Genomic DNA, 25,547 nt, shown 5'->3' with positions numbered 1-25,547 from the left:
TAAGTTTACCTACACTTTAATCCTAGTCTGCTTAAAAAGATTTGGTGTAAAACAAAGCTGCTTAGACTCTATACAATGTATAGCCTTAAAGATGGATTTAAAAGCTCAAAAGAATACATGCCAGGCTTGACACACAGCATTCCTTGTAAAAAGAAGTATTACCCTTTTTGTTTCTATATGAAAATCTTGGGTGTTTTAGAATACAATAACAAGGTTTGTCTTAGACTTGGTATCCATTCTCAGCCAGATGATTTAGCCAGATAATATGCACAGCTACCAACAACAAAAAATTATATGAAATAAAATTATTCATCAATTCTGTAAGTTGTTTTGAATTTAAACTTGGAAACTGTTTGCTGCGATCTTTACCAATTTGGCATTGAAAATTTAAAAAAAAAAAAGAGACAGACTTGCTCTTTTCCCATTTTACTCTATAACACATGGTTTCCTGCCTACCAATCAGAGATATTTTGATATCTCCCAAGTTTTATTCACAGGAATTTTCTCTTTCCCAGTAATTCTTTTTTAAAGATTTGTAACTTTTTGGAATCAAGATTTGATGTCTCTTCCCTTGAAGAGGTATATTTAGAGGTAAAACAATATTCAATTATTTTAAAAAGTCTAGATATACTTGTTACAATGGCAGTTTATTGAGATGTAAAAAAATCAGACTTCCCTCAACACCCAAAGTGATAAGAGGAAGAAGCACAAATCAAACCAAGATAAACCACTTCACTTACATCTCAAAAACCTGGCATTTTAATATCAGTGTCTACACTTTTTATAGCCTATTGTGATATTTTATATTTTCATATCTTGATTATTTCTAAGCTGTGGGTTTTTCTACAAATGCCAATCTGCTGATGGACATCTAGAAGCTGATATAGAGGCACTTGGCATATAATTGACTTGCTGCATTTATTATTGCATTTGTTATAGCAGATTTACTTTCCTGCTTCTTTTCCTTTTTGTGTTATTTTTAATATATGGTATAACAATATTCTAACTATTAGTATTTAATTGCCATTTATTTGAATGCCTTATGCTTTATAAAACAGTAGAATATCCTAATATCTGTTATTTCCTTTGCAGAGTTGTGGCATCTCAGTTGAGTTTTGTAGCCATGTGACAAGAGCATTCGCAATTAGTACAAAAGCAACAAGAGTTGAGCGTGCCGAGGAAGCACTATCCCAAATGGGGAGCAGCGTAAGTAGCATTTTGTATCCTGTTTTGTCAGGCAATAGAAGCCACAGGAACTGGGCCCAATTGCCTGAACAGATCATGGCCTGTATGCAACCAATGTGTCAGCATATAGATGCAATCTACACTGTACATCTGCGTAGTGGCAAAGTTCATTTCTTCCTGCAGTGTGTAATTATAACTAAAAGTTTGAGGTAGATAACCACTTTAACCCGAAGGACTACAGATCAAGGATGCACCACACTTTATGTGCATATACCATTCCATTGCTTGTCTCTTCCTTTACTACTGAACCTTGGCAAGATTGTAGTGGAGATAAGGTTCCCCTGCTTAAAAATATCCATCCTAATTACAGATCACTGTTTTTGATGTATGAGAACAGTCATCTAGAATAGGAACATTGGGAAAAGGAAGAACACAATGAGCTTCTCTCTTTCATTAAGTAACTTCGTGCAGATTGTACATTTTTATTTCGAAAACCAGTGAACTGGTTCTCGCCAACCTAATTGACAAGAGGAAAGTAGAAGCTTGTTTGCTAACCATGGAGGAGACAGGATGCTGATGCATTTCTCTTTATTGATGATGCCGATAATTTTAAAAACCATGTAAAAATAAAATAATTCTGATCTGATTCATTACTTTTTTTTTAAATTTTAATAGGTTTTCAGTGGTATTACACTTACAAAATTTGGAGGAATAGTGGTGCTTGCTTTTTCCAAATCTCAGATTTTCCAGATCTTCTACTTCAGGATGTATTTAGCCATGGTGCTTCTTGGAGCAACCCATGGTCTAATATTTCTTCCTGTACTACTTAGCTACATAGGTAAGACAAAATTAGAATTTGCTTCAGATATAGTGACCTATATGCCACAGAGGCCACATTTAACATTGTGGTATATTTATTTAACATAATAAACAAACTGGTTTAGCAAAATAGATCACTTGGGCACATGCATGCCAACTATTAATGAGACTGAAACAAAAATTTGTTTCTCATGTTAAGGCATAATATGTACTGTTTTTATTTGTCTGGGATTTTTTTATTTTGGGGTGGGGGGTGGGGGGTTAGATGGCTTAGCCTTATTGTCATGCCACAATAGCATACCAAAAATTCCTAGTCGGAGCAAATGTGGAAATTTCTTGCTGTAGAAGAAAAAACTACCTTTGCTTGTAGCAGGATTTATGCATCATGCTAGATTAATAGATTAATATGTTTTTGGCTTGTATTTGTGCCTGGTTTATAAACTATGATCATGTCTTAACATGAGCACGAGGGCCAGACTATTTTATTCTACAAATTACAGCATTGTGCTATACATCAGCAGGCCTCAACCTTTGTGGCTTTGGGGACTAGCAGCAGTAGATGATAGGATGATTCTGCACAGACAGCAGACAAGCGTACTCACATGTGTAGCTCCATTGGCATGAATGGCAGGTACAGGCACCAACTGCTCACTCTACTGCAGCTCCGCACGTGAACTGCTCAGGCAAGTGGAGCTGTGTGCATGAGCACATTTGCCCGCCACTTGTGCAGCCCAGTTCTGAATGGGCCATGGCCCGGGGATTGGGAACCCCTGCTATACATGAACTTAGCCCATATTCTGCTAAACCATGGTTTGTGGTATCAAGGAGTAGAATGGGTTTTAATTATAATCATGTTAAAATGACTTAAAAATTTCACTTGATTTCTATGTAAGATGCTCAAACATATTTTCATGATGGCAAACACGTGTGCCAGAGGTGGCACGCAGAGCCCTCTCTGGGCACGCAAGCTGTTGCCCCAGCTCAGCTCTCCTGCGCATGCATCTTCCGCCGGCCACTTGGTTTTTGGGTCTCTGCTGTGCATACAGGGGGTGGGCGTGCACGCATGCCTGGGGGTCTTACACGCACATGCATGGGGAAAGGGCACATGGGGGGGTCACACACACATGCAAAGGGGGTGAGCCGCATGCATGGGGCGCACGCACACATTGCATTTTGGGGAGGTGCGCACTTTGGGAATTTGGTGCTGAAAAGGTTAGCCATCACTGTTTTATTCCATGTTTTTGCATCACAAGTGTTCATGTTTCATATTCTAGCATTCCTGAACTAATAAATATAGAAGGAAAAATCAATATTTTTCTTTTTCCTCTATAGGGCCCTCAATAAATAAAGCTAAAGTTCGTGCAGCACAAGAAAGGTACAAAGATACAGAAAAAGAAAAACTCCTGTTCTAGCCATTTTAAACAAAGTGGTCAGTGGACTGTGAATTCTGACTGAAGACTTATAAATTGTAGCAAGTTTCTATGATTACCATCTCACAACTGTAAAATAGTACTGGGATTCATTAATTTTCTGCATAACTGGAAGAGTAATTCTGAACAGTTGGATTCAGGAAGAATTATATCAAAATCAGTTATTTATTAGTATTACGATACTTAAACTAGAAACATTAATGAGAAAAAAATGTATTGTAGTTTTTGTTCCTGAAAAGGAAACTGTTTTGCAATAGAAATAGATTCCTGGTAACACTTAAAGTGATAGGTATGAGATTAGATTGCTGAACCACTGACAATTTTTTAATGCAAGTCAATGCAATTTTTGGCTTTATTTTTAGAAGAAAAATAAGCCATCTGTCAAAATGTTGTAATATTTTTAATATTTGCCAAAAGGTCTGTATATATACTTTATTATAAAATAGATCTTTTGTAGCTCAAAAGTAAAAGTACATAAATGCAATAAATTAACTTTATACATCCTTATATCAGAACAGTTTTACTATGTCAGAAAGTGGCAGGCTTCATTAATGCTTGGTCTCCAAAAACCTGCTTAAAAAATGTGACATGTTCTTCACAGTGTTCTCCTACAAGAAAGGGACAGAAAACATAATCAGTGTTATTTTTGACATCTTAAGGAATTACACTCGAGCATATTATCAATATTTTTAAATTTTTTCAACCTCAGGAACTACCTCTGCTTCACTCTTTATTATTCATGCTCCAATTTTGAAACTGGGAAGCTGAATTACAAAACAGCTGTATAAAAACAGAAATCAAATGGGTAAAGGAGATGCATATAGGCTACAATACATTGTATAACATAGCTTATGCTATGACCTTTGTATAATAATATGAGGAAAAGTAGATTTTATGCATAATCAAGAACATTGAGGGAAAAATTTTGCAGATTTTCTTTGAGGCACTTTCCACAGAATTAAATATCTGGTTTTCTTATACGAGGTTAGCAATTATAATAGATATATTTATTTTGCTTTTGAATACTATTGACTACTGAGAAATGCACAAGGGCCCCTGACAGAGTAGAACTGCATGCATGAGGGAACATCAATAATCCTTTGCTGATTTGGAAAATGGGGATATTTTACCTGCAAAAAAATCTTAAAAGGTACAAAAAAATACGATTTTGATTACAGGGAGATGTTCTATTAAATTACTAGAAATATTCTTCTAGTCTATCAAATTCATTACTAGGTGGTATTAATAAAAATGACGAAGCACTTTTTAGTTTAAGTAAAGGTATAAGTTCTAAATGTCTATTTCTAAGTACATAAGACTTACAGCTCTTACAATGTTATAGCAGGGCTGTCTCCAACTGACCTATTAACCCTACTGTTAATATATAATTACAATTCCATATCACCTAGCTGTATTGAAATCAGCATTCAAACAGCGTAAGACCAATTTTTCTTCCATTTAAGGATCATGCATATTTTTCCAGATGTTGATATTTCATTGCAGATGTTCCAACTGTTTTAGTAACTGTTATCTTTCTCCTAAGCTTGAAAAGGTCCCATTTGTCATAACTGTTTTCAATATACAAAATTGTGCCTATAGTGCCTTCAGAAATTAAATTTCATTTGAAAAAGCAATAGTCGTGGCATATGTTTCATTTTCTTTTCCTTTTCTGGAGTGGGCCTGGTTTCTTTTTAAAACTTATTTAAAAACAAAAACCCATTATCTAATGCATCTTTTGATCAATGTTGAACAGGAGTAACAACTTTCTGAAAGTTTATGTATGAATTACTTACCAAAAAATTATACATATTTGGTAAAATTTACTAATCCATTCTTGGAGTAGGTTTTTATCTTTAAAATTAATTTTAATTTTGCAGGAGCATATAGTTGTTTAAAAAACTACTACCTCTCTCTATTGATGAAAAATTAAGAAGTTAGTAAGATGCTGCTGCATCAATTAAAAATAACAGAGCTCTACATTTGAAACAATCTTAACAGATGGCAGCATTATCAGCTGTGAACTTTGAATATTATAAAAATTAAAAACAGGACCCAACCTCCTTTATATGCCTACCAAATTGCTGTTTACCTGGAGTGAAGCTAGGGTTTCCACGTATTCGCTGATTTCTCTGCTCAAAAAACCTGAATATCGTATAGAAGAGCATCTCATCTTCCGTTTGCTTTGCTGCATCAAGGAATTTACGAGCAGAAATGCTGTCATGTCTACCGATTCCTCTGATAAATCTCAAGGCAGCTAGTACTTGATGTTTAGACAACAAAACTTCTACTATTTCATCATTTGCTGTACAAAGTCTCTGAAAGCACAAATCATGACAGTAAATGGCTGCTGACCACACCTATGACTTCTTTCCCATGAGTGCCTTCCTTTATTTACTAGTTATTAAGTTTATTGTTGCAACCATAAATTATGACATTTAGCATGCTATAAAATATAATAGTTTAAAACAGTTGTCTCAAAATGAGACTGACTGCAAATAATAAATAATATTGTAAAACAAAATATTAATTGAATTAAATTAAAATTGAATTGAATTAAAGTTATAGCAAAATAAAGCCAAAGCTACAACCAAGAAGGTAAGTATTTCTAAGTATAAATAAGAGCAGAGAAAAAGTAGTAGCTTGATTGCTGTCAGTTGGAAATACATTTGTAAGATGTCTATGGCAATTCTCAGTCATCCCGTTCATGGTTGTCCCAAAGGTGCTTTTTCAAGAGGCAACTGGACTTTCTGGTTCTTGAGCTGAAGAAGCTTCTTGGATGAAAAGTGAAACATCTTTAAAGAAAAGTCCAGGAAGTCCAGTTGCCGCTTGAAAAAGCATCTTTGGGACATTTGTAAGATGGTTCAGTTTTTTTGAGGCTTAAGCCCTACCATCAATAATTTGGCCCTGATCTCACTGTAAATGGAGCAGTGGAAGACATAATGGATAACATTCTTCACTTAACCAACATCACAAAGACAGAATTGTTCAATAGGGAGCATACAAAATGACATATGCGAAGGCACTGGTTGCATTAACAATACTAGGAGATGCTTTTTTTTTTTATAATGATGGTACCAAAATGAAAATGTGGATGATTGTTGTCCAGTGGGATCTTTATTGGCATTCCTTTCTTTTAATATTTTCTCTGTTTCAAGAGCCAAGTTCTCCCAAAGGTGGTAGGGAGTATAGTTATAGGATCTGGGACAAAAATTTGGTCCGCTGATTCCCAACTATGTAATGGAGAATACAGAGTTTGATAAGATAGAATCTTTTGAATGCTTTCTAATTTTTTACTAGTGCCCCAGCAATGCACGACATATTTGAATGGAAGTGAAAGGTGGCTCTACCCATCTTTAAATAGGCAATGAGGTTGCCCTGGGGAAGCCCAAAATATTCCTTATGAAGTTCTTTGGATTAATTCCAATTGGTAGATTTTACCTCTACTTAGAACTGCCTTCTCATCATTACCCATAATCAAAGGAAGAAAATGGCACATTTACACTTCCTCTGTCTACTTACTTTTAACATATCCAGGGAGAGTTGATGTGCTGGTGGGTAAATACTTTCAAGAGACAACAATAAGCAAGCCTAAAATAAGAAATAAGTCAGTATCTAGTATTTCACAACTTGCTCCTGAACTAAAAAGCAGCTTAGTAAATCATTCTTGCCCAGCAACAAAGCACATTAAAGTACAGTAGAAGGTGATGCGTTCATGTCATTATTTTTAAATCTTTACATGATGCAATAAAATTATGCAAGGTTACTCACCAAAGGCTTTGAATCACTGAGAACATGGTACTGTAGGAACTGATGAAGCATGTAGAATAAATTGTGCTGAACAAGCGTTTTGATTACCAATTCATAAAGAAAATGCTAAGACAAGAAAACGGAGATTTCCATGCTGAAACTATTCATAACTCAGCAAGTTTATAAGCATTTAGCTAAACCTCAATTTGTAAGAATAATACAGTAGAAAGATATTTAATTAAGTAGATCCAAAAGAAATTGGTCTTTTTGTTGAAATACATTTGCATGTGTATTACACTTTTATGAAGCAGTAAAGTTTTATGACATTCAAAACTTTTCAAGTTTGAAGTTAGCTGAAAAGAACTCCTGAATTACAACACATAAATAAAATTTAATTGTTTAACTTCTTTAATTTAACTGTTGGCATGAAAGCAACATAGAAATTTTAGAAAGCTACTCTCTTACAGTAGATAAACATTGCTTAAGCCTCCAAAATTATACACATGTGAGGAGCTGGTGGCAAAGGATGAAGAAGTGTGCATCTCACTTATGCAAACGTCTAATGATTGCCAAGAGTTATTTGAGGCAAAACCTATATGCATTAGGACTCAAAGCTGAAATGCCAATTAAAAGTAATTTGTATTTCTTAAATTTTCATAGTTCAGAAATTGTTCCTTGATAGAAAATATAATCTACATTAAGCCTGATTCCATTCTCCAGTATATCCCCATGTATTCTTAAATTATGCCAATTATTTGGGTTCATTTTAATCATTCAGGCTGTTTTGAAATGGGCCCAATATTGGCCATGTTAGGAGAAAACTGATTCTCTGGCAATGAATTAGAAAGTGCAACTGTCTTGGTTCATGCCTAGACCACTTTGGGGCCTTCAAAACTGATAGAAGTTTTTTCCTTTCAAATTTGTTGGCCTTAGGAACTACAGAACTGAAGTTTTTCCAGTGCTTGCTGGAGGAGCAATGTTGGATTGTCAGATTTCTCTTTCATCTCATCCTGCAAACACTTCTTCATGTACAGAAAATAGGCTGTTTATTCAAAGACTTGAGCCAACATATCAATATGAAAGCTGTTCTCAGCAGGTGGATTTCTATTGTTTCCACAGAGGTTACACCGTTCTGAAACCATTGTCTGGACATGGTTGGGAGTGAATGAACTAAATCCAGATAATTTGGATACATTGCGATTATGTAAATAAATAGTAGAATACCGCTGATATGCAATAGATCATGCTCTTCTTTGTAGCACTAAATGAGGGAATTCTCCTGGAGTTTGACATTAACAAAATAACCTCAATTGGCCTGTTGTAACCTTTCAGTATTTAGTTTGACAATCACTTCTCTGTTCCTATAGTTTCTCTCTCATGCAGAGATCTTTGTACCTGCCTTTTGAAGAGGTTTCAAGATTTTAACTAATCCCGAACATACTGGATAGCTTTAAGTGTAAAAAAAAATTCTTAACAAAAACTATTTCAAATTATGACACTTTCAAGTACTTACCTGAACAGCTATCTGGAACTGATTGAGTGAGCGAATATACTCCATTACAACAGCAATAGTGAACTTGTGGGGGGCCTCCTTATTAGAAAAGAATTGGAAAAATATATTTAACAGTAAGTTTACAGAATTTGGATCTGAGTTGCATTTAAATAATGATTTGGTGCTATTCAGAATTCAAATTTGCTTTAGCAAATTATCTTATAAAACTTTTAATTATTCATATCAACGGCGCTAGTATGAACAGTGAAATAATTAAAGCAGAATTCTCCGATTAACTGACCTTTTTTTCAGTAAAGGTTGATAGAACGTAAGTATACATGTCTGACTGATCAATAACTGCCTGTGTACGGACTGGGCGCTTTGGTGGTGGATTGCCTCGGCTCTGTCCAGTTTCCAATGCCTGTAAAAGGAGAATAGAACATTTTATTAAATCATGTATTTTAGTTGAAAGAGATCACTAAACAATAGATTTAAAAATAATTTTGTATCTAGAATTTAGAATATTATTAAGCCAGTATAGATTAAGTAAGAATTGTGACCAAAAATCTATTCTGGTACTTCAAAGTGTTTTATTACAGTATTATGAAAAATGGAATACATTTTGAAGTGCTTTTGCAATAACGAGACTTGCTATTAAACAGTTAATGCTTTGGGGCACTGCAATTGAATGATAAGAGTAATGTATATTACTTCCACAACAAAGGGTCATATAATCAGTTCCAGCAGGGGTTAGTGAGGAGGCTACTGGCAGAAGGGAATTTTAAATTTTACATATTGTTACAATGCAAAAGAATTTGCTTCACAATCATTCTTGTATAATACAGCATTTTTTCACCTTAAACAGTGACATTTTTGAATGATAACAAAGCGAGCCACTTTGTAAAGGATGATAACCAGGAACAGATCAGTGGACTGTACCTGCCACATCCAAGAACAAAATATTTTAAAAGGCTCTTCTATGTGAACACCACAGAAGCTTTCACATTGGTAACATTATAGTGATCTAATTAATAAAAGCTAGATCAATATATTTATGACAAAAGGAACTCATGCTAATCAAAGAATATGTTCACAACTTGCCATAGTGTAAGCCTGTTCTGCTTCTAAGTATCTCTTATATTCGTGATTGAGCTTGTCAAAAACAGTGGCGATTACACTCAATGAGCCTCCCTCTGGTTCATTTAACACTGCAACAGAACACACAAGGGACATCTAAAATAAGTAGTCACAGAATGAAGCAATAACAGAATGCAAACTTGATACCATAATAATAGATAAGTTAAATAAATAGATAAGAAGGTATGTTTTTATTCATTTTATGTATATGGCATATTATTTCAGATGCCATAAAATACTCTTAGCAAATATTATACTATACTACAAAGTGTAGTATTCTATTATTAATACTAATAAAATACTATACTTTGTAAAGAAACATGTTATGTCAGGGCTATTTTAAAAAGATCACAGAAACTTGATTTCTCTGAAGCAGAAGCTTACTTTGTGAACACACAGAAAGAATAACCATCTTGCAGTCTTTTCGTTGCAGAAGGAAGTCCATTAGTTTTCCCTTGTCTGGCAAAAGATTTACTGTAGGTTCAAGTTTAATTTGCAGATTCCAGAGATAACCTACAGTAAAAAAAAGATTACATTCCTCTCATAACTGATGTACTGTACCACGATAAGCTTCATTTCAAGAGAGATTTACTAGACTGAGGTTTCATAAGTAGTGAAGTATTTCACCAAAATTCTTTCATCACATTCTGATAATAAGCAACATTGTGTTCTCCAGACAATTTGGACATTAGGTATCTAATTAATATATTTTATACAGCAGCATATTTAATACTTTGTATTATAAACACACAAATGTTCCGATGCTGATTAAAAAATGAATATTGAAAGTTTCATACCTTCACTTGCACTAATGATAATATCAGGCTGAAAGACAATCCAGGATGATGAATCTAAATGTTAAGCAAAACTCTTACCAATGTCCAATGGATTTTGCCTCAGTAAAAGTTTTAATTGTTTATGCAGCCAGCCACTTTGAGTAACAGCTCAAAGAGGCACACAACATTTCACATATCCAAGGAAAACAGGGAAATTTGTTATTTAAGCACATGATGGCCCCCAGCAAATTATCTGTCAATTTTTTTTATGCCAAAGAAGCAGTAAGATATCGTTTAAGGGTCTGCTTTTTAAGAGGAAAGAAAACAACAATTGATCAAGTGTTAAATTTTTCAAATACATAGAAGTCTCTAGCTGAAAAGAAGCTACTAGTGGCCAAAGACTCTTAGAAGAACATTAAAAGTGAAAAATTACCTATAAACTTGATTTCCAATGTTTTCTATACACTCGTACATTGTCAATAAGCTTCTGGGAGCAACTCAAAGAACTAGCAAGGACCTAGTAAATTAGACTTCACTCCTCTATATTTTTGAAAATAAATCACACTGAATACAAATAAATTTCAAAATAAAAATCAACAGGATTTTACAGGCTGCAAAATTACACAATAAGTTCTCATTGTAATAGATGGGAGGGGTGAATCCATTAAAGAAGAACATCTGTTAAATCTGAATAGAATTACAAACATCTGTACTGTATGCATTTTAAAATACCGTATCTTAAATAATAATCCAATGCACAAAAGTAGATTTTGTTTGTTATACTGTATCTAAAGTCTGCTAAAGTGAGGACCATTCAGGATAGCACTGTGCATTATTTCTGTATTATTTATTTCTACTCCTCTCAAAGATTTAAAGCATTTAGCACAGATACTCACTTGTGCTCCTTTCAGATCTTAAAAAAAATCATGTTGCCACACAATAAATGTGATCTATGATTTTTATTTCAAGGATACAGAGTTTACAGGGAACTGGAAACTGATTGGTTACAGAAGCTGGACCTGCAAATAAAAAAAGGTGTGATTTATATGGATTAGAAAGGAAATTATTTGTTATGTTTGTCAGAAATAACTCTTTTTACAACAAACTGCACTCTTAATGCTAAACCTAAAAGTCCTTAGCCTACAGGTTACTGTCATATTTAAAGCAGACACAACCAAAAGCTAATTGTCCAAAAGTTTAATATTTCTTTTAAAATATTAATTACAGCTTATGATTTATATTCAATGCAAATTCAAGCTTCATAAATGTTATACTCAATGAATGCAAATTGTTTTACATGATGTAACATTTTCCCTCAATGCAAGTATTTCTGTTTTAGGATTCTAGCACTTTTCCCAGGAAACAACTATTGATAATTGTCAGGAAGATAAATAGTTCATTTCTTAATTAAATGAGCCATACTAATTTAGAGGTCCAAATGGAATCTAGAAGAAGGCTTATAACAAAGATAAAACCCTATTCCCCAATCTCTGGAGAATGCAAATAGTAGATTAAAATGGTTTAGCTTCCGTGCAAATTTAAGGTTTATCCATGCTAAGGTATGCCTGTGGGAAGCTGACAAGAGATTTCACAATTATGGCTCTACAGTACTTTGAAGGCAGATATATTTGGTGCATGATCAAAATACCAATTTCCAAAAAGTGTAGCAACATTCAGTGTGCTTAAAGCAATTGAGTCTTTTCCTAGAGATGAAACACCATACTTGCCTGAAGGAGCTATAAGCATACATACTTCTAAGTACCATTTTATCTCAAAACCAAACTCTTGAACAAATTTACTCAAAATCATTTCTATTTATTTTTCAAACCACTAAACTTAAATGTTTAAAAAATAAAAAACATGGTCCATGGTCCAATAATATAAGGAGAACAGCTATGATAGGCAATAACTTTAGGCTTTTTTTCTCCCAAGACCAGAATAATATATTAGATGAAATATTGCTCATTTCTCTTTATCCTGTTTGTATTTAGTAAATACAGTGAACTTATTATGCCAAGAAATACTGGAAAATGAAATATTAAGACTACTGGAACATAACTTTTAATTAATCAAAAACCTAACAATCCCACCTTCAAAACTACAGATATGTGCAGTATTTGCATTTTCAAGGGAATATGAAAAATGCAATTCTGTACCTGCCACAGGAATCTGGTATGGTTGTATGGATCGAGGTGGAAGTACAAGCTGGTGCAGTGTAACCGTGCCATCAAATTCCCCCTTTAATTTGATGTCATATATAATAGAGGTCTAAAAAATACCAAAAATCTCTTTATGAGATGTGTTCAAGCATAATTGCATCCATACAGAAAACAATAAAATGATGGCTGTAACCATGATGATTCTTTTTATTCTGTTTGGAATAATAATAATAATAATAATAATAATAATAATAATAATAATAATAAAGATCCTATCCTAAAAGTGAATTTCAATTGAATATAAATATATATATGGAGAACATCCTTCTGTTTATGTTCCTTTTGTTCCTGCACATTTCTCAGATCTTTAACTACAGAAAAGCTATGGCAGATACTTGCTGCCAGCTGTATTTGTTTAAGCAAATCAAATTTGAGTTGCATCCAGTGATGTTATTTTATTTATTATAATATAGTCCTTCTCTATGATCACTTGAATATGTACTTTAAAAGTCCAAGATGGTATCTCATTCCAAAAGTATTTATTTAATCAAGTTACATGCTTGCCTATTTTGTTAATGCAAGTCTGGGCAATTAACCTATTAAATTTATAAAAAAACAATACTATTGGAAAAAACCCAACAATCTTCAACCAAGGATGAACCTAATAAGATAGCAGAAAGAAACCTTTCAACAGACTATAATCTCACAATCTTCAGGCCCCAGAGCACATCCTCGTATTTAATGCTTTACAAAAGGTAGCAGAGTTTGGGGCAATTTGATATTTAGGAGTATGGTATTCTAGAGGCAGACACTTAGCCAGAAAAGGCACACCTCTGAAGTCCCATATAATGACAATTTAATTGAAGGGACCAGAACATGCTACTCTTGTTGGATGTAGTGACACAATTGAAAACAATGGGGAGATGAAATCCCATAAATAACCCAGCTCCATTTCATGCAGGGCTTTATAAATAACAATCAGCACCCTGAATTTCATATGAAAGCACAATAGAGCCAGTACAGCTCACAGAAGTGTAACATGGGTGCTCTGAGATGTGCATGTAACTGCTCATGGTTCAGGAGGCGTGTAATTGATGCACAAAATGAAGTAGTGCAAAAGACCTCCTGCAACCTATTCCTTGAGCAGGAGTCGTGACTTCAGGAGGATCTTCAAATTTCACACCATTTCTGTTTAGAAAAGTGAAACCAAGATTTAAAAAAGCAACCTGGATCCAATGAGCACTAAATCAGACAGCTACTCAGTCTTGTCAGGATTTGCTTGGATGCCACTTTTTCAGTTTCCAAGATAAAACAAAACCAACCACAATTATCATATTAACGTGTCTTCAACAAAATCAGTATAGTAATTTCCTGTATCACAACAGTTGTCTGGAGTGGTTTTACACACACACACACACACACAGTATATGTCTTTAAGAAAATGATCGCCCCCGCTACTCACAACCCTAGGCCCAAACTATACTAATTATATATAGGCAATTGAAAATGCTAATTATCAATCAATCAAATCTTATTCGCCAGTCTTAAATTTTGTATAACTTCAATTATATATTTATTAATATATTTTTATTTTATTTATGATATATTATTTATAATATACTATTATTTATTATTATTTTCCTACCCTGAAATTTTCCAAATGTATTTTAAGCTAAAATATGAAATAGAATCTAAATTAGCTGTCTTGGGCTACCCAAAATATGATGCGGAGAAAAAATAGTACCTCAGTGTCCTGATGATGAACTACCACTAAACTATCCACAACGTTCAGTGCAAACTTCCCAGTTCTATATAACTTCAATATATGCAATTTCTTACAGGAGCCTTCCCTGTGGTAGCATTAATTGGGAAAGAAAAAGAACGTTAATCAGCAACCTTAGTAGTCACTTTTTAATAGTTGTTATGAAAGCTGAAAAGGATAAGAATCAATAAATTTACCTTGGCAAATGATAAAGAACTACCTCAGCTCCAGTACTGTTTGAAGTCCTTGAGTGGTGTCTCAAGTAAAGAACATAAAGTTGCCCATATCTAAAGAAACATAATACATGTTTAACTTCTGAGCAGATAACATTTATATAATCCTATCATGCTAGACAAGCTATTTTGGCAGAATGCAACAGAGTAATAAATAGCGTAAGAAACTAAAGGCATTTCTTGTGAATGTATTGTGAAACAGTAAACCACCCCGGGGTGTGTGTGTGTGTGTGTGTGTGTGTGTCTTTTTCTCATATAGTTACAGCGATCTACCCTAAATTCTCCCTCAGGAAAAAAGTTGGCTCGTTTCTCACTTTAGGGACCATCTTCCTTTCTGTGGTCAATGTAGATTGCATGTATCTCTCTTGATGTTTGCCCTTGCCTTCTTCTTAGACTTGAAAGAGAATTACTGGCCCAAAATGGAAGCCAGTTTCCACTAATAAGGCAAGACTAAAATGCAGGATTCCCTACTTCTAATTTGCTGTGAGATCAAAATGGCTCTCTTGCCTGTGAAAGAATTGGTAAGAAAATTAAAAAGAATTTTATTTTTTCTGAATAAATTACAGCTGGATTTATGTCATCTTCCCAAAGTGATATGGAGATCATTCTGTTAAGTTACAAGCTATTATTACATATAATTTATATGATTCTTCAAAGCAGTTTTAAAAAGAATGCCACGTGTAATAAGGTGCTCAATTGGGAATTTTAGTTTTGTTTGCTTATTTGCCCATTTCTTCTCTACTATACTCAACTGATTCAAAAGTGACTTCAAATGGAGTCTATCCTACTGATCAAAAATGTTGCTTATGTCTTCAGTAAGAAGACACACTTTTGCTCAGAAAAAGGAAAATACAACATCTTAGGTGGCAAAGAACCACAATAATATACTTACATTGTAGTCAAAGCAATATCTCTTTCAGAAAGGCTGAGCTTGGAGGATTTTGTTGCTGTAGGTAACTCAATTTCAAACTTTGACAGCTTTGACATAGCTCCACCCTATATGAAAAGTACTGCCTTTAATTCTATGTAACTCTTTCACACTTCATTATATTTCTTACCATTTTGTAATATGTCCCAGCAAAATACAATGTAAAAAAATCCATATACATTTTTTTTTGTTTGCAGTGCTTTAGGCCATCTAAAATGCAGTTTAACTAACCATCTGAAAATCAAATGCTATAATTTTTGTTTCCTAATGCAAAATTTGTGAAACTAATTTGCAGCTGGGTATCTGACTTACTATATTTACTTAAAATGCATTTTGGACATAAAGGACTACAGCCGTGATGGCAAACCTATGGCACATGTGCCAGAAGTGGTACACAGAGCCATTTGTGCCAGCATGAGAGCTGCAGGCAAACTTACTTCGCTGTGCATGTGTGCGCCTCACAGCTGATTTTCGGCCTCAAACTTTGTAGGCCGAAATCTAGCCCCGTTTTGTCACATCCGGTTGTTTCGGAAAAACAGGAAGTGATGAAATGGGGCTAGATTTCAGCCTACAAAGCTTGTAGAAGCCTGCAGCAGCCTTCCTCAAGCCTTTGGGAGGCTCAAATCGGCTGAAAATCAGCTGTGAAGTGCAGTGCAGGTAAGGGGGCGGAAAGGGTGGGTGGGGAGAATTGTGTACACATGCGTAGGGGATGTGGGGGGGGCACATTGCCTTCTGGGTGCTGGCACACGTGCGATCGTGCAAGCGCGCACACAATTTTTGGCACAGCAGCCCAAAAAGTTAGCCACCACTGGACTACAGCAATTTCAAATGTATTTCTTACATATTAAACATAAATACCCTGGGGTAATTATGCAAAGTAACCATGAAAAATTGCATTGACTGCAGTAATATTATTTTACCTTGAAATAGAATGGCTGGAGAACGTTTCCAACTACTGTTGTTGACAACACAATGACAGAGCTCTCAGGACAGTACATAAACCAGTTTACATTAATGTTCTGACTCTTCAAAAGCTTTAACGTTCGTTTCTCTGGTAATACCTGAAGATATAAAGGTTACAATCAAACCTACATACTGAATATTTTCGAACTGGCTATATAGTTTACAACTGCAAAAATCAAATAATTCGTTTTAAAAAATTTCAGAATTTGAAAAATCCTACAGTTGGTGATTTTCTGAGTGACTACAGACAAATTAACACAATTAGCCCTTTGCAACCTTCCCTGCCAGGTACTTGATTCCCAACTTTCCCTGTCACCTTCCCAGAACCAAAGGCTTTGCTAGTGGGAAGGTGGCAGTCGCAATAAACTTTACAGTTCCTGCTGGCTTTCCCTCTGCCTTATGGGAGGCTGTCATGGAATAAGGATCACATGACCACAGCTGACTGTGACAGCTGGGAATTGTTGAAGCAGCAACAATTTCCCCAAATTTCACACTCACAAGATCCCAACATTCTGTAAGTTAGCCTATTTGAGTTACTTTGATTTAATAATTATTGTGCTATACCTTACAATTTTGGTCAACTGAAGATGAAACACTCAGACATGATTTTTAGTACTAAAGAGACATTTTGACTAATACAACAAATATCTTATATGTCTAATTTTTTGCAATATCAATGATTTTTATTACTAAAATATTACTTAGCTAAAAAGGTTCATTTTCAGACTATAATATCTTCCTTGAAAAAACTGAAGCTATTTCTAGTTCATTTATGACAAGTTAATTAAAATTAAATAGATTTCACAAGATCAAAACAAATATATCTTACCCACAATGAACTATAAAACCATTTAATCCTTTAAGTCGACTCAATACCATTAAACAAGTTAGCAGATTTTTTTTTTAAAGTATTTTTACTTACCTGGTAAAACTCAATTCCCTGATCTGTTACGAAAACGATCTCCGCAGAGCCTGTCCAACAGAATCCTAAAATATTGGCATTCTTGGTCTTTAATAAAAAACAGTGTTTAATTGAAACAGGCATACACTGTCATGTAAAGTAAAATCAGTTTACATATGTCCTTTTAAAACCTATTTCTACTTTCCTTTTAAATATTTAAAAAGCAGCACATTGAATTTTAACAATGCCCTGTCTCAGTTTGCCATATAGCAAAATGCACTTTCAAGACAGTATTTGGAGATCTTATCAAGTGGATACATAAATAAAAACATAATCCTGTAGAGGATTTTATATATCAACATAAGCAGCTTGAATTGTTATGTAGCATATTAGCACCCAAAAAAGCACTTTCAGAACAAATGTGATATATTTTGGACATTCTTTAACAGCTTAGCTATAGCTTTTTATACTAGATGCAGCTTCTACAATAATTCCCAAAGCAGCCCCAAGAAAAGCATATTATAACTACCCAGTCTTAAGCTTATGAGGACATAAGGCACTCTGTTAGCAATTGATTAACAATGGGTAGGATTTTAATTCATGCAGCTAAGAAATGTTATTATTGCTCTAACTACTTGAACAAGCTTTTTCTTTTCACTATGCATATTTATAATTGCAAAGTAACCAATTTTAATTGCCATCCCAGGCTAGCATGCTGACTGGGAGGAAGGGAAACTAATATCTGAAGCGTTTTAATGATTTGCAGTTACAAGTTTTCAGAATACTAATATAATGTTATTGTAGATGTTTCACTATTAGAATAATGAATGCTTCAATATGCTGAGGGATTGCTTTAGTTTAGTATTTTGTTATGTGTATTATACCTTGCATTCTTGAGTGTATTCTAATTGTGGGCTGTCTGGAATAAAGTTCAGGAAATCCTGGAATGACATGAAAAACAGAAACAACTAAAAATATTTGTGGGCTCAACATGTGCAGAGATAGGCATATCTAACACATGGATTTTCCTTAGTTTGAGTCCATGAGTCTGCAAAATGTCAGACTTTATTAATTTATTCAAAAGAATTTATAAATACATAGACATCTATAAACATATTTCTGCTTGAATATTTCATCTCATTTTCCTCAACTATCTTTGAACTATAATACAAGTGGAATAGAAATTGAAAGGATGAAAGTTTATATAAGTAAAAAGTTAAGGATTAAAATAGATTAGCAAATACATTTAATACAATATAACTGTGATGGCAAACCTATGGCATGCGTGCCAGAAGTGTCATGCAAAGCCATCTCTGCTGGCACACAAGCCCTCGTCCCAGCTCAGTTTCACTGTGCATGTGTACGTGCCTCCCTCCAGCCAGCTGATCTGCCACGCACGCGCAGGCCGCATGCAAGAAATGTGCGTGCATGCGCAGGGGGCGGGGGAGCGCGGGGGTCATGCGTGCATTGCATTATGGGTGCAAATATGTGCACGCATGCACTTTCAGCTCGCAATGACAAAAAGGTGAGCCATCACTGCAATATAACATAATTCAAAGATGCAAATCTAAATAGGTAAATTGAAAGCTTTTGAAATAGTTTTCATAAAAATCGTTACCAGTTCCTGATTCCATTTGTAGCAATTTGTGTTATTCTCCCTCTGGAAAGGAGACCCTACAATCTAGCATTATTTGATAAGGACTAGAGACATGGTCAGAACTAGTCCCACATATTTCTAATATGTTGTATTCCTTTTTGAATTGGCTCCAAATGAGTTTATAATTACTATTACCTATAGCCGGAACATTGCCTATATAAATGAAGTTTATCTCACCTACCTTCTTTCTAGCTATTTCTAGTTCTACTTAACATTATTATGTTATTTTATGTATTCAACTCAAGCAATCACATCTGAGTAATTTATAATACTATGTACATACAGTACTAAAAATATGAACAAATATAATGGTGGAAAGGAAACAAAAACAAAGCCCAAATATCTAATATCTATAATTTATTTAATAATAAGCAAATAATAAGTAGTATACTGTAGTTGAATATTTTTTTAAACTTCATTTTAAGAAAGGTATTTCTTACCACACACTTTAATGTTCTCTGAACAGCCAATATCTTATTGCCCAAAGAAAACTTGATGCACTTCACTTCTCCTTTGTCTTCCATTCTACAAATATAGAATTCATTTCTGTTTAGATATAGGACATGTCTCCAATTAATTTCTAAAATATCTCAACAGCAGCCATGCTGGCCTGGACTGGTAGAAATTAGTTTAAATCAGGGGCGTCAAACTTGTGGCGTCAAGTTGTCATGTAATGTATCGTGACTATCCCCCCTTCGCTAAACCAGGGGTGGCTGTAGCCAGGGTGTGTTACATCTGGCCCATGGGCTGTGAGTTTGACACTCCAGGTTTAAATTATTTGAAGGAACTTTTTAAAAACTAAATTAAACAGGGGGAAGAATGATTGCTGATCCCTAATATCCATGTTGGGTCATTATTTCAGAGATATTTCTTTTCCTAAATAGAAAAGAGAATCACCACAGGTAAGCAAAAGAGCAGTGGGAGCAAAAGCGACTTTTGACTTTCTGATTGGGTTAGGGTTGTAAACTGACAGGGAACATCAGAACCTTTCCTTTTCCTTTTCCCTTCCCCTTCCTTCCCTCACTCCCTAGAATTCCTGATGGCTTCCCCATTTACTTTGCAATAGAGAAACCAGCAAGAAGTTGCAAGTTCAAGGCCAAAAGGAAGGTAAGTGGCCCAATGGGGAAGGGAGCAAGGGAGTATATAGGGGTGCTGGTCAGAAAGGCTATGTGGAGCGCACATGAAGTACTGTATAGGTTGGGAAGAATATATAGGTGTGCATCAAAGATGCTGCAGAGATCATGGGGGGAGGGGGGGCAGCACAGATCGGAAAGGATGCTCAAGGTGCATGAGGTGCTATACAAGTGGGTAGAGTGTGTGGGGAGGCAGTGTGGGTGAAAGGTGCTTGGGGGTCATGGAGATGTGTAAGAGTTACCTGCATGTCAAGTGTGCTATGGGAGAATGAGTCAAGAAGAATGAATGCGGGTCACAGAGTTGTATGAGAGGTGACACGCCAGTCAGGAGTTGCACGGGGGGGGTGGGGGGGGATGTCATGAAGATGTGTGGATATGCTGAAGAGATACCACATGAGGTAGAGAAGGCATATGGGCAGTTCAGGAAGGATGCATAGAGGAGCACAAGAAGTGCTGAATGTGTCAAGGAAGGTATAAGGGATGGCATGGGCCAGGAAGGCTGCATGGTTGTTCTTTTCTTTTCTCCTAGTTCTTTTCTTCCTTCTTTCTCCCTTCCCTTTCCAGGAGGCAAGATAAGTGACTGCTCCTGGATGAGGGAGAGGGAGATTGTGAGACTGGCTAAGAAACTGCCATGAAACACAGAAAATGAAGATCGCATGATTTTATTTCCTCAGTACTCATGCGATGGTTCAAAGAGTCCTCAGGACTCTATAAGTTGGTTCAAAAATTGTTGCTCTATGACGCATTGTTTCCTCCAATTTAAAGTCATGACAACAAGCGTTTTAGTAATATATAGATAGCATTGTTATGTTAGTTATTTCAAAATCCAAAAACAAGAGATAACATGCGGGAAAAATATTATGTTGAGTTGCAAAGATGTCAACAAGTTGCAGTATATGCTAAGGCATAAAGTGTAAGACGATCTGATTATGTTTCTCTGGGTTCAGCTATTCTACATTCCCATGAGCTCTACATAGAAGATGGACAATTTCACATTATGGGATGATGACTACCGTATTTCAAGACTGATTCAAATTGAAGATTTCATAAGGGGAAAAATAGGAGAAATATTTGTGTATATAATTCATCAAAATTAAATCAATCCTTCCATTCTTATGATTACCTAGAAACATAGTTATGATCAGATTCCTTTATGCAAGCTAACAGTATTTAAGCTGTGGCTTAAAAAGTAATTTAATAAAAGATAATGTGATAAAAAATATAGGAGAATTATGCATGGGATTCAGCCCTTGACTACTCTTGGTGTTCCAATTTTAATAAAATAAGTTGTTACGATCTGTGAGGATTTAAATGAAAACAACCAGAGACTTTGTCTATGCTTGAAATCTTCTACAATTATATTTTTTTCAATAATAAGAAAAGTCTGTATGTTGGATTAACACTATATTCCTGCATAGCTATGCACTGGAAGAAAACTATGCTTGATTGCCCAACTTTTACCTAATATTCACTGGGTGTAGAGGTGCCCACAATGCTGGATTTAATCAGCATGATATAGGGATATGCATATTAAGTTTAGATTCAAAGAGCTTGCATACCCAATCATTCGTGTAGACTAAATCCTAGTAGGATGTCAAAGTGCTATTGTATGGGAACTCTATTTTAATCAGAATAGCTCTGTAGAACAGTCTTTATCAAACGAATTTTAATAAATAGGGAATCTAATAAATTGGGCACTGCAGATTGATGTATTATTCTCCCCAACTATACTTCTAATTTCATGTATTTTACAGTATCAAGTTTTACTAATGCATGTACTCAAAATAAAAAGTGATTACATTCATATTCTTGAGTTTAGTGTATTTTTAAATCATTGTTGTCAGTTACTAGTTAAAGAAAATACAGAGTGAAAGACAACTTTCAAAAAAGAAATATCCTTTGAACAGTATATTTCATACTGCAAAAATTTGCAACACAATACAATTAGCTGTCAAAAAAAAGAAAGCAGCATTGAGGATGCATTTATATTACCTAAATGAGATGGGATTGCGGTCTTCCAAGCCTTTCACTACTACCCCAGTAGCTCCACCAGATCGAACAGCAAAAACCTAAATAAAGAGAGATTTAGTTTGAATTTCAAGCTAGAACTACTTTAAATGATCTTCATCTTCAAAATAATGGAATTCATTTTCCATAAGATGTTCTAAATATTAACAGAATAAACAGGCTATATAACACACATAATTTCTTTTTAAACCAAGATTAAAAAGTGTTACTCACACATAATTTCTTTTTAAACCAAGATTAAAAAGTGTTACTCACACATAATTCCTAAGGGCCATACACTGATAAAATGGCAGAAGTAATGGTAATGAAATCAGAAAAAGTTGCCTTATTTCTACTCTGCTCCGCTTTCCCATTTCTTGTTGAGGATAGCTTTTGCCAAAATCTGAACAAGCCATTTACTTTCCACTAAATGAAGCTGAGAACTGCATCTGACTCCAGACTCTTTTATTCCTGGAAAGTGTTCTGTTTTACACTAGCTAAAGTGCAGAACTATGTATACAAAACTGAAAAAAAAAGTTCAGAACCAAATTTCAACTATAAAGATTCTCAGCTGTTCTTTGAGATCACATGAAGCCAGTTTAAGGCAGCAAAATAGTACATGAGGACGTATCATGTGAAAGCACTCAGAATAAAAGATGTCTATTCAGATACTGCCAATGAGGGGGAAAAAACCCTGTGGAATTTGGTTCTCATATTACTACAAAATTGTCAGATTGCGGTGAAAATCAAACCCACAGAGTCCAAGAGTTTTACCTTTGTGATTAAAACTAAGATGTTAAAGAATTTGCCAGTTAAAACTCTCTATGAAACACCTATTTGTAAAAAGATGCAAGAACCCTTTTCCAAGTTTTTTTCAAAAGAGAACAATCTGATAATGAACGATTCCCACCATCTATCTACAAAATATAACTCTGCACACATAAAAGAGCTGCCCACTAGTACTGTAACTGTGTGTAAGTTATATACAGTACAAATTAGAGGAAAATATTGTGTTTATCACTCATTTTCCACACAACCCAGGCATTAGTATTGATACCCTGCCCGTAAGTAGATCAAAAGTCTTTTCTCGGAATCAGAGGCTTCTCGGATGCAAAGGGGCGCATTGGTTGCAAAATTGCAGGTTTCTGCCACCTTTTCCTAAGATGATGTTTAAATATTTAAACCTTTTTCCGCCCAACTGTGCAACTGCAGGAGTCTTTTCAACAGAGCAGGAAGAGTGGGAACCAGACGCGGTATTGTGACAAAAGAGATATAAACGTGGGGACCTAGTCCAAGTTTGCTTTAGGATCTGGAAAAGCGGAAAGACCGCAACGGTTAGAAGGCAATATTGCAGGCTAGCTCCACTGCCAGCAGTTCGATTCCCACTGGCTCAAGGTTGATTCAACCTTCCAAGGTCGGCAAAATGAGCCCCCAAATTGTCGGAGGCCATATGCTGACTCTGTAAACCGCTTCGAGGGGGCTGTAAAGGATCTGTGAAGCGGGATATAAGTCTAAGCGCTGTTGCCATCACTGCGCCCAAGATACAGAAGCGTTCGGGTTCAACCTAAGGGAAAAAATAGACGAACGCAGGTCGCGCGGACGGGGCGTGTGGAAGCAGGGAGAGAACTCCGCCCCCCGCCCGTCCGCGGCCTGAGCCTCTCACCTGCTTATTGGCCTCGTCGAAGAAAACGCAGTTAACGGGGCTCGCCTTTTCGAACTGCACGGGCCGCGCGCACAGCGCCAAGTAATAATCCTCGCTGGTGGTCGTCGCCATGGCAGCAGTAGAACGATCGGCAGGCAGAGAAGGCGTCGCGCACCCCTCCCTCCACGGCCCCGCCCCGATGTCCGGCCGATCTGTTTTCTCTCACCGCCCCGCTCCCGGCGCCACAAAGCGATTTGTGCGTGAGGACATGTAAGCGCACGACTCTTCCTCTCCTCGGTACCGAACAACCGCTTCCTGGTAATACCGTTCCTGCGCATGATCACAGAGAGGTACCGGCCCCTTAAAGGTGCAGTTACGAGGGAGGAGCTGTCGAGACTGGCATTAGAAGTCCCAACGTTCTAAAGCAGGGGGTCTCCAAACTTGGCAACTTTAAGACTTGTGGACTTCAACTCCCAGCATTCTCCAGCCATGTTGGCTGAGGAATTCTGGGAGTTGAAGTCCACAAGTCTTAAAGTTGCCGTGTTTGGGGACCCCTGTTCTAAAGCTTGATCTGAGGCAGATCTCTTTCTTTCTGAGCAGGAGGTGTAGAATTAACATGTCGCTGAATATTTATTTATATTGTCATTAAATTTATGTTCCGCCCATTTCAATACCGAGCGAGCTGGGCGGCTTACGGCATAATTAAAAACGAGTATAAAATATAAGGTATTGCTGATTTAACAATTAAATTTGAAAAGATTTAAAGCAGGTGCATATGTGTACAGTGTGTTCCTCTGGCACTTTGATTGACCGATGATTAATTTGGTGCCATCAGGTCGGATATTCTCCTCCCATGTGAACTTCCTCCACTTTAATTCCCTCCACCCATTCCCACACCAGTTTTTGTCTACTCCGCACAGCATGGCTTAGTTGAAGACACTGCTGTTTACCTTCAATGGCAATCACTCCACCCCTTGCTGTTACCTCTGACTCCAGTGCCAACAGAGCCCTTGTGATGTGGGGCTTGAGGCTGGCTGACACCAACAAATCCAGGCTAGGCGATGCCAAGGAGGAACAGAATGCCAAGATGGAGGACAGGGAAGGTCTGCTGGGTGGTGGCAACAAAACACAGTGGCGTCTTTAACTTGGCTGTGTGGTACAGGATGGCCCAAAAAGCAGAGATTTTTTTTTTTGGGGGGGGGAGGAGAGATAGGGGGAAATTGAAGAGGCGGCAGTTCATGCAGGAGGGCAGAATATGATTGCAGTACATTGCCATGATCATAAATGAAGGCCGTTTGCAAAGTGCTCAAATTTTGAATATAGGGACGTTGTGACTTCTAAGTATGGGAATTGGTTGTAAGCCCAGTTTTTCAGCAGTCATAACTTTGAATGGTTGCTGGATGAATGGTCATAATTGCAGGATTACCTGTACTTGTACTGACAAAGTTTCACCTTGTTATGGGCAATGCCAAGTGTGCTACTTTGCCTATTCTACCTTCCTGTTTAGTAATAGCTAAAATGAACAACAGCTTTAGGGAAACTGAAAATATTGCAGAACATTGTCTATGGAGATTCT

The 25,547-nt window shown here is 36.0% G+C and overlaps 2 protein-coding genes across 3 annotated transcripts in view; one reads left to right on the top strand and one right to left on the bottom strand.

Annotated features, from left to right (window-relative positions):
* NPC1 (NPC intracellular cholesterol transporter 1) overlaps nucleotides 1-5,068 on the top strand; it is a 36,235-nt gene extending 31,167 nt beyond the window's left edge. The window contains exons 23-25 of the mRNA XM_026699294.2: nucleotides 1,093-1,206; nucleotides 1,861-2,023; nucleotides 3,337-5,068. Of these exons, the coding sequence (XP_026555079.1) occupies nucleotides 1,093-1,206; nucleotides 1,861-2,023; nucleotides 3,337-3,416 (357 nt within the window). The 3' untranslated portion in view covers nucleotides 3,417-5,068. The remainder of the gene's footprint in view (nucleotides 1-1,092; nucleotides 1,207-1,860; nucleotides 2,024-3,336) is intronic.
* On the bottom strand, nucleotides 3,816-24,432 carry RMC1 (regulator of MON1-CCZ1). 2 transcript variants are annotated; one of them, XM_026699296.2, is made up of 20 exons: nucleotides 23,993-24,432; nucleotides 22,315-22,391; nucleotides 19,630-19,714; nucleotides 18,417-18,473; nucleotides 17,554-17,640; nucleotides 16,589-16,729; nucleotides 15,633-15,736; nucleotides 14,705-14,794; nucleotides 14,490-14,595; nucleotides 12,743-12,854; nucleotides 11,561-11,605; nucleotides 10,608-10,661; nucleotides 10,195-10,323; nucleotides 9,775-9,881; nucleotides 8,975-9,094; nucleotides 8,695-8,772; nucleotides 7,203-7,307; nucleotides 6,954-7,022; nucleotides 5,524-5,749; nucleotides 3,816-4,042 (listed from the first exon to the last, which is right to left on the bottom strand). In XM_026699296.2, exons 1-20 carry the CDS (start codon nucleotides 24,101-24,103, stop codon nucleotides 3,963-3,965), a joined length of 1,983 nt encoding a protein of 660 aa, XP_026555081.1. In that variant the 5' UTR covers nucleotides 24,104-24,432; the 3' UTR covers nucleotides 3,816-3,962. The 2 variants fall into 2 exon arrangements, with proteins under 2 accessions (XP_026555081.1, XP_087787292.1); XM_087931166.1 differs by lacking the exon at nucleotides 6,954-7,022 and having other exon boundaries at nucleotides 23,993-24,313.
* Between the last annotated feature and the right edge of the window lie 1,115 nt (nucleotides 24,433-25,547).

This window comes from Pseudonaja textilis, chromosome 3 (genome assembly GCF_049901715.1).
Source record: "Pseudonaja textilis isolate UNSWEBS1 chromosome 3, rPseTex1.2, whole genome shotgun sequence".
Classification (NCBI taxonomy): domain Eukaryota; kingdom Metazoa; phylum Chordata; class Lepidosauria; order Squamata; family Elapidae; genus Pseudonaja; species Pseudonaja textilis.
The sequence above is the reverse complement of the archived record's forward strand: the minus strand, read 5'-3'. Positions and strand labels throughout refer to the sequence as shown.

Bases quoted from the DNA above. Each gene is read 5' to 3' on its own strand.
- RMC1 (XM_026699296.2), bottom strand. From the start codon at position 24,103: ATGGCGACGACCACCAGCGAGGATTATTACTTGGCGCTGTGCGCGCGG. The intron at 18,474-19,629 runs GTAAGAAATACC...ATGTCATTCCAG, and splicing joins AGAGAACATTAAAGTGTGTG to GATTTCCTGAACTTTATTCC. The intron at 9,095-9,774 runs GCAAGTTGTGAA...CTCCTTTTACAG, and splicing joins CAGAACAGGCTTACACTATG to GCATTGGAAACTGGACAGAG.